This window comes from Scyliorhinus canicula, chromosome 11 (assembly GCF_902713615.1).
Source record: "Scyliorhinus canicula chromosome 11, sScyCan1.1, whole genome shotgun sequence".
In the NCBI taxonomy this organism is placed as follows: domain Eukaryota; kingdom Metazoa; phylum Chordata; class Chondrichthyes; order Carcharhiniformes; family Scyliorhinidae; genus Scyliorhinus; species Scyliorhinus canicula.
Genome location: NC_052156.1, coordinates 128398559 through 128406223, shown reverse-complemented (window position 1 = coordinate 128406223; position 7665 = coordinate 128398559). Strand labels below are relative to the sequence as shown.

The 7665-nt window shown below is 42.2% G+C and overlaps 1 protein-coding gene across 7 annotated transcripts in view; it reads right to left on the bottom strand.

Annotated features, from left to right (window-relative positions):
• Nucleotides 1-5092: 5092 nt before the first annotated feature.
• Nucleotides 5093-7665, bottom strand: part of gramd4a (GRAM domain containing 4a) — a 233247-nt gene continuing 230674 nt past the window's right edge. For 5 of the 7 annotated variants that reach the window (XM_038811399.1, XM_038811397.1, XM_038811398.1 and 2 more), the window contains one exon: nucleotides 5093-7515. In XM_038811399.1, the coding sequence (XP_038667327.1) occupies nucleotides 7414-7515 (102 nt within the window). In that variant the 3' untranslated portion in view covers nucleotides 5093-7413. The remainder of the gene's footprint in view (nucleotides 7516-7665) is intronic. The other 2 variants (XM_038811396.1, XM_038811394.1) reach the window with 1 other exon arrangement.

Here is a 7665-nt window from a genome sequence, read left to right as displayed (position 1 = left end):
CTAGGGAACTGCATGCCAATACCTATTTATATATGTCATATCTTTATGCTGAAAAATTGAATGTAAGCAAGTGTTGGGTTTGTACCCACATGCCCGTCCATTCGAGGGAAGGAATACCTCTCCAATCCCTCCCCTTTCGTATCGCAGAGACAGTTGATTGGATTTTACAACAAAATCAAACGGGGATCAGGGGAAATATGGAAATATGGAGATCTGCTGGCTATGACATGACTAGATTTTCGGCTTGGTATCAGCCTGCTTATAATCATGCTTGACTCCATCCTCCCTCGCCATCCACTCGAATAATGTCCAAGGTTCCATGTGTTTTAGTAAATCAGGGAAAGGAAAGTTGATGGGGCATAGTAGGTGCAACCTTACAGTTGACTGACAGGCATATCCAACAAGGGCATGTTTAACTGTGATTGGTCCAGGGTATGGAATATAACCTGTAATAGTTAATGGGGACAGACATCCCCAACCTCCTGGATGACATTAGCTGATGATTCTTCGGCCTATAATGGAACATATTTCATATGCGGCCGTAGCTCCCTATTGATTGGACAGGATCCTGCTATCTGGGATATGTCATACCACAAATGCGTCACCTACCCTCCCTTAAGCACTACCCGAGCCAAAAAGACTATTACTAAAACATAACAGCTCTTCATGATGACCTTTCCATTGTATGGAACGGGCAAGGCAGCCAATGAACTGATCCAAATGGCATCAGCATTGGAGCAATTAGGGCAGCACGGTGGCCTAGTGGTTAGCACAACCGCCTCACGGCGCTGAGGTCCCAGGTTCGATCCCGGCGCTGGGTCACTGTCCGTGTGGAGTTTGCACGTTCTCCCCGTGTCTGCGTGGGTTTCGCCCCCACAACCCAAAAATGTGCAGAGTAGGTGGATTGGCCACGCTAAATTGCCCCTTAATTGGAAAAAATAATTGGGTAATCTAAAAATTAAAAAAAAAAAGCATGGGAACAACTGCCGAACGTAACGGCAGCAGAAGGCAGGGAAACTGGGCAGGCACTGGCCAAGGTCTCTGCTGAGCTGGTGGCTGTCCGGACCGTGGCATTACAAAAATCGACTGGCTTTGGATTATCTGTTAGCCTCGCAGGGAGGAACGTGCACTCGTGTAGGTCAGGAGTGCTGTACTTATATTCCAGATGGCTCTGAAAATACCACTAGCCTGGCCGACCACATTAAGAGTCAGGCCGATCAAATTTAAGAGATTGGCAGTGAATTTCACGACTATAACCTGCCGGCTTGGTGAGGATGGTTGGGTCATGGGTTATTTGATTGAATCTTTAAGGCCTTCATGCTACCAACTACTACGAGGTATAGGTTTGCTTCGTTTCTTGTGTAAATGCATTTTCAATCGAGTCATGGATATACCTATTTAACTAGTTGTCATGATATGACAAAAGGAGGGAATGTGATGTTGTACGAATTAAGTAATGGCATGATGGGAAAACTGGTCAACTCTTGGTACAATGTAAGAAAATCTGACCTAGCCATTCCAATATGCCAGATCCCTGTAAGACTGATAAGGCTGACTCCGCATAACTTAAAGCATGAATAAGATCAGAGAAGGTCAAGCTATTCCAAATTTTCTGACCTCTGTAACTTCTGATAAGGTTAACTCCTCATGACCCAGGGCTCCATGAGTAAGGCAAGATAAGGTCAGGGATGAAGGAGTCACCGACCTTTTAATGTTCTATCAAAGGACAAGGTAATGGTATGAGTGATGAGACAAAGAGTCCTTTGAGGTCAGCAGGTTGTGCCGGTTTTAGGACATTGCTTATGTTTCTACCTCTGATCGAATTCCTGACTAAGCCGTAGTCACGCAATGCTGATAACGATAATGTATAAATACTGAACTGATTTTCTGTGCAGGCGCGGACTTGAGGAGGAATTAGCAGTGGGTAACAACTGCTCTCTGAACTCAAGTTGCAGCTAATACTGCATGCAGTCTTTTCGTAAATAAAGACTACTTATTTTGTCGGAACTAACTTTGTTGAGTCTTTCTACCACCCTCAAAAGACAGGAAAAATATTGACTTCTACAAAGGGAGCAGTAAAGGGCCTCAATAGGCCTAAGGGCAGGCAGCCATTCCGAACCCCTAGTATCAGGAATCAACATTGTGGTCCTTCTCTGCATGGCTTCCAGCACTTGAATATTTCCCATGTGTCTCAGTGACGAGAAGCGGACATAGGACACAAGACATAAGCTAAACAGACCACTGTAGAGTTTGATCGTTACTACTTCTGATCTCAATCCAACAGTTCTCTCTATCTAGTTAATGTTCAAAGTTATGTTGATTACTACTTTCAACTGGTTGGACAAGTTTTGTTTAGCAAGCTTGCAGATGTCTGGCAAATGAATCCTCAGTTAGTTCAATGCTATTTATGGAGCAGGTGTGCGTTGATCACCAAATGAAAGTTCATTAAAATTGTCTCAGAGTACTGAATTAAAAAACACTTAACTACTTACTGCAAAATTATACTATAGGGGAAAATAAAATATTTTGGCATGTACAGACAGTATCTGCAGCCAACAAAATGAGGTATTGGCAATTAAGCCTGTAGTTCAAAATGAATATAAATTGAAGCAGATATAAGGAACTTGAACGATTTAAAATATATATATTTCATGAGATTTATTTCATGGCATTACTCGATGGGCAGAATGGCCACCTTCTGCACTGGAGGAATTCTATGATTCCATGAAGTTATCACTTTATTGCCCATCCCCAATGGTCAACCACATTATACTGTGGGTCTGGAGTCAAACTGGGTCAGGATGGCAGATTTCCTTCCCAAAAAGGACATTAGTGAACCAGATTTTTTTTTTTACAACAATCAATGATAGTTGTTATGGCCACCAGTACTGAGGCTAACTTTATAATCTAGGTTGATTTATTGAATTTTGATTTCACCAGCTGCCATGGTGGGTTTTGAACCCATGTCCCAAAGCATTGATCTGGGCCTCTGGATTATCAGTTCAGTGTCAATACCACTGGACCACCAACTCCCCTAAAATGAAAAGTCCAATTGAAGAAGCAGTGCTCAGTGATCATTTCATTTCTCCTCATCCAGTGTCTATGGACAATTGCAATTTCACTTTGTAGGTGAAGATTTAACAACAGCGGTCAAATTTTAAAAATATAAGGATTTCCATAATACCCACAACCATCAACGGTGCAGACTCCCGGTGACGGCGGGCGGGAGGCAGCCGCACATTGGAGGGCTCCCGTTCGGGAACAGCATTTTCAGGGATTAACGCCCGGTCCCAGGGGCTACAGAGGCGGCAAAAGCAGGGAGAAGGCACAGCGAAGAGAAATCTCAAAAACAAGTAAACAAAGGCTGTGAAAAAAGCAGCTGAAAGTCCGTCAGGGACCGGAAAGGTCACCACGGGGACGGCAAGGAAAGTGGAGGCTGGGGCACCAGGGGAGGCCACATTGCCCATGGCTGAAGAAATTACTAAGGTAATGGCCGCTGAACTTGAAAGGCAGTTCACAAAGCACATGGAGGCGATGAGGAATGAAACAAGGACAGTATTCAAAGTGCTGGTGGAGGAGGCGATTGCCCCGGTGAGGGCGGCGGTATTGAGCGCAGTAGCAGAGGTGCGGGAGCATGGCGAGGCGCTGAAGGAAGTGGAAGAGACATTATTGCAGCACAGTGATTAAATTACCTTGATGGGGAAGGAGATGCAGTAGGTGATAGAGATCAACAAGGATCTGCGAGCCAAAATGGATGACTTGGAAAACAGATCCAGGCGACAGAATCTGAGGATTGTGGGTCTTCCCGAAGGAGTGGAAGGCCCGAGGCGGGGGATGACCCCTCCCGATATGAACTGGATCGGGCTCACCGGTCGTGGAGGCCTGTACCAAAGGAGGGTGAGCCGTCGAGAGTAGTAACTTTGTGCTTTCGTAAGTACAGCGTGAAGGAGAATGCCCTGTGCTGGGCAAAGCAGAAGCGGGTGGTGCAGAGGGTTGGAGCTGGTATACGCATATATCAGGACAATACGGTGGAGCTGGCGAGGAGGCGGGCTGCCTTCAGCCGGGTGAAGAAGGTACTGTACATCAGTAAGGTGCATTGCGGCATAGTGTACCCAGCTAAGTTGAGGGTGACCTACAAATCCAAGGACTTTTATTTCGGGATGGCGGAAGCAGCGGAGGAGCTTGTGAAGGCAGAAGGACTGTGGCTGAATTGAGAAGTGGACATGTATCGACGTAGCCTCATGTAACTGTATTTTTTCACTGCGGTTGGTGTATGTGCTCAATGAGCTAACGTATATACTTGGTCAAGGGAAGATGGGACTTTTGCTTGCAATGATGGTTCTCTGGGGCTTGGGTGTGTATGCGGGGTCTGTGTGCTAAAGGGGAGTTTTTGGTTTTCCTGGGACTGGGCAAAGAGGAAAGAGACCCGGGCGGGGGCCGCCACGCTGGCCGGTTTAAGCCGGCCAGTAAACGGGAGTGAGGTGGGGGGGGGGCTGCGGCCATTGGAGCCCGGCAGAACAGAGCCTGATGAGTCTAGCTGGGGTGGAAAGTTGTGGGGAAGGAACAGAAGTTGGGAGGAGGAGTTTTGTAAAAGGAAGTGGAGGAGAGGAGTCAGAGGGGGGGGGGGGGGGGGGGGGGGGGAAAGAGAGGGCTCGCAATGCGTGGGTGTCATGTACGGTACTCTTTCAGGGATTGGATGGCATTGAATGTTGGGGGTGAACTCTATAGGTCAACCGTGACCATAGGCAATCCCTGATTCCTTTTCTTTGTTTTTTTCTCCTTTGATTGTCCCGCCGTGGGAGGGTTTGTTTTATTTGATGCTTATATTGCCGGGGAGGTCATTGTTTGGGGGTGGTGGGAGGATGGGATCGTTGTTTTAGATAAGGGAATTGACTTTGTATTGGTTACCATTTACTGCTTGTGGGTGGAGTGTAAATTTTGAGAAAATTTGAAAATGTAGAGTAAAAATATTTTACAAAAAAAAACCCATCAACAATGCATGCTTAAAATGTATAGGCACTCAATAGCTATAACAAGTGGTAACTGAACTATAGATGCTAGTGTACATTACAGAACCAAAATACAAGTGGGGTTTTTTATAGAACCATTTATTTCAAATAAAAAAATTACGTGACTTTTTACAAGACTTTGTTTTCTTTTTACAATAAACATGATGCGAAGCTTGCAAATTTTATAGAGTTGTTACATTTCCTGGATCTATTAATATTTTCTGCTTTCTTTACACCAAAGGTTTTACATGATACCAAAAACAATTATGCACATCTTTCAATATGGAGACAGTCAATATATGGTTATCAAGAATGGCAACTGCTTTTTCATGATTAGGGATATTAAGAAAATAAATTGCCTTAGTTAAAAACTACCAGTTGTGTGTTTTTTTACAAAGAGTTTCCATTATTTTTAACTTAAAACTTTAAATAGTTGCTAGCTTGTGTCCTACAAGGGACCCAAACCAACAAATAGACTTCTAATCCAAAAGCTGAAAAATTAGCCCTCAGTAAACATACCCACATTAACAGTAAACTAAAGATGCAGAGAGCTTGGCAAATGTTTGCACTTCAGGAAACTATACATCACAAACCTACAATTTGTATTCCAACGTTTGCTGTTTCAGCGGTGTCAAATCAGAAGTTGTGACAAACTGAACCTTGAACAGATCTAAGAAATTGGTACATGTATAAGTTATATTAATAAACCACAAATGTTCAGCGCGTTTTGGGTATCTTCATGTATAGTATAAATTCCAGTACCAATTGGACAAATAAGGTGAGTCAGAACACCTTAAGAATTGGTAACTGTCAGCTTTACTGATCTCAGAAGGTTCTTCCTTTGGAGTTGCCAGTCGTTACATATTTACATTCTGACTGGGCTGAGTACAAGACGATGGCTTTTGAATTGGTTAAATGTGTGCAATCGGCAGGGAGCAGCTGCTGCGTAACATTTCTGAAATTGTGGAAATAATCTACCAAATGCCAGAAAGGAATGGGATTTGCGAACATATGACATCTTCAACATGCCAATTTTTTGTGATGGAGACATTTGAGGAGACAAAGTTCAATGCTGATAGACTCCTGAACACTGACAGCAAGAAAAAAGGAAAGAGAAAGGAACAAATGTATAGGAATCTTCAGTCATTGTACCTTTGAACCATACCATTGAGTGGAAGAACATGGGCACATGTTTGTGATTTCCCAAAATTGGTTCTCTAAAGAAAGGACACCGAACAAACACCTTTTCTTTTGCAAAGGGAGAGGAGGAATATTGGAATGTGTCATTTGATACCACTTCTATGTGTGACCCACGATGTGTAACCCAATGAATGGGGTGCTGATAAAGCCTTGGATATAAATTTGACAATGGTGCAACTTTTTTAAAAAGCGGCAAGAGAAAACAGCACTAATGTAGTGGATATGGACAACCAGGCTCTTACACAAGAAAACAAAATGGAGTCAGATAAACCTCAAGTCTTTTTTTTGCAACGTCTGGAAAATCTACGAAGAACTAGCCTTTTTGGAAAGGCATTAGCATGAAGAAAAATACAAAATATTGTGCATTAAATGACATAGGTGCAATATTCAATCTCTTGCCAGTGGAAAGAGCTGTGCAAACACTAACCTTTCCACACATGTGCATTGTGATATCTATGCAAAGCCTGTGGAAGGGGTGGAGTTGGAATCTTCAATCCGGAGAAATTAACATGAATAGGTCATTAACATGCAACAGAGTTTTTTAAAAATGCTTTAGTAATTACATTTTACTGCCATGAAACACTGGATGAGATTATTACTGAAGTGGTTTGTGATATATGTAGAAGTGACTATATTATACTCCGACTCTTTCATGCTAATGTTTAACCAATCACATCACAATGTATGCATGTTCTCAACAATTGCTTAAATATCTATAATGTCCAGTTGTCAGGTTTAGGGTGCAACATACTCACTTCAGTTAGTTTACTAGATCCTTCTGACAGGATAATTACCTCAAACAATACTCTTGCCATCTGAAACGGACACTGAAAAGTATACAATCTTGGCATTCAGATTTTACAAGTTTTTGACTCCAAATTTTTAATCTTACTTTCATTTTAAAAACTGTTCTCAATTCATTCCTACCCCAATTTAGCCTAACATTTAAAATGTTTGTAAACAAATGCCAAAAGTGCTGACTGTGCAGGGATTACTATGAAAGTAACAGCACTTTTGTGGAGAACTCTCACCAATAAATGTAAAATAACTAAACAGCAAGTTAAAAATATACAGATTAGAAACCATCTATTCCAATTAAGTACAAAATCCATCACAAATATCAAACAGGTAATGGAGGTTCTTGTCTAACTGTTCATTTCCAGGTTATTGTACACATGAATTCTGTCTTATTGTAAGTGCATTGTTAAGTTTCATTACTGGATGCACTGGATGCTATTTTGGTATATTGAGAGTTTATTGCTTCAAAGGCTTCATCCCGGTGTAACATAGCACCGAATACCAGTGGCTAAAAAAAAAGAGAAAAATAATTAATGTTCTGGGTTCAAAGGAATAGAATTAGATCACAGAATATATGCAACGTTTCTACCTTTCAGTGTAACCCAATTGTATATATTGGATTATTTGCTGAAAAGCAATCATGCCCTGTATAACAGAA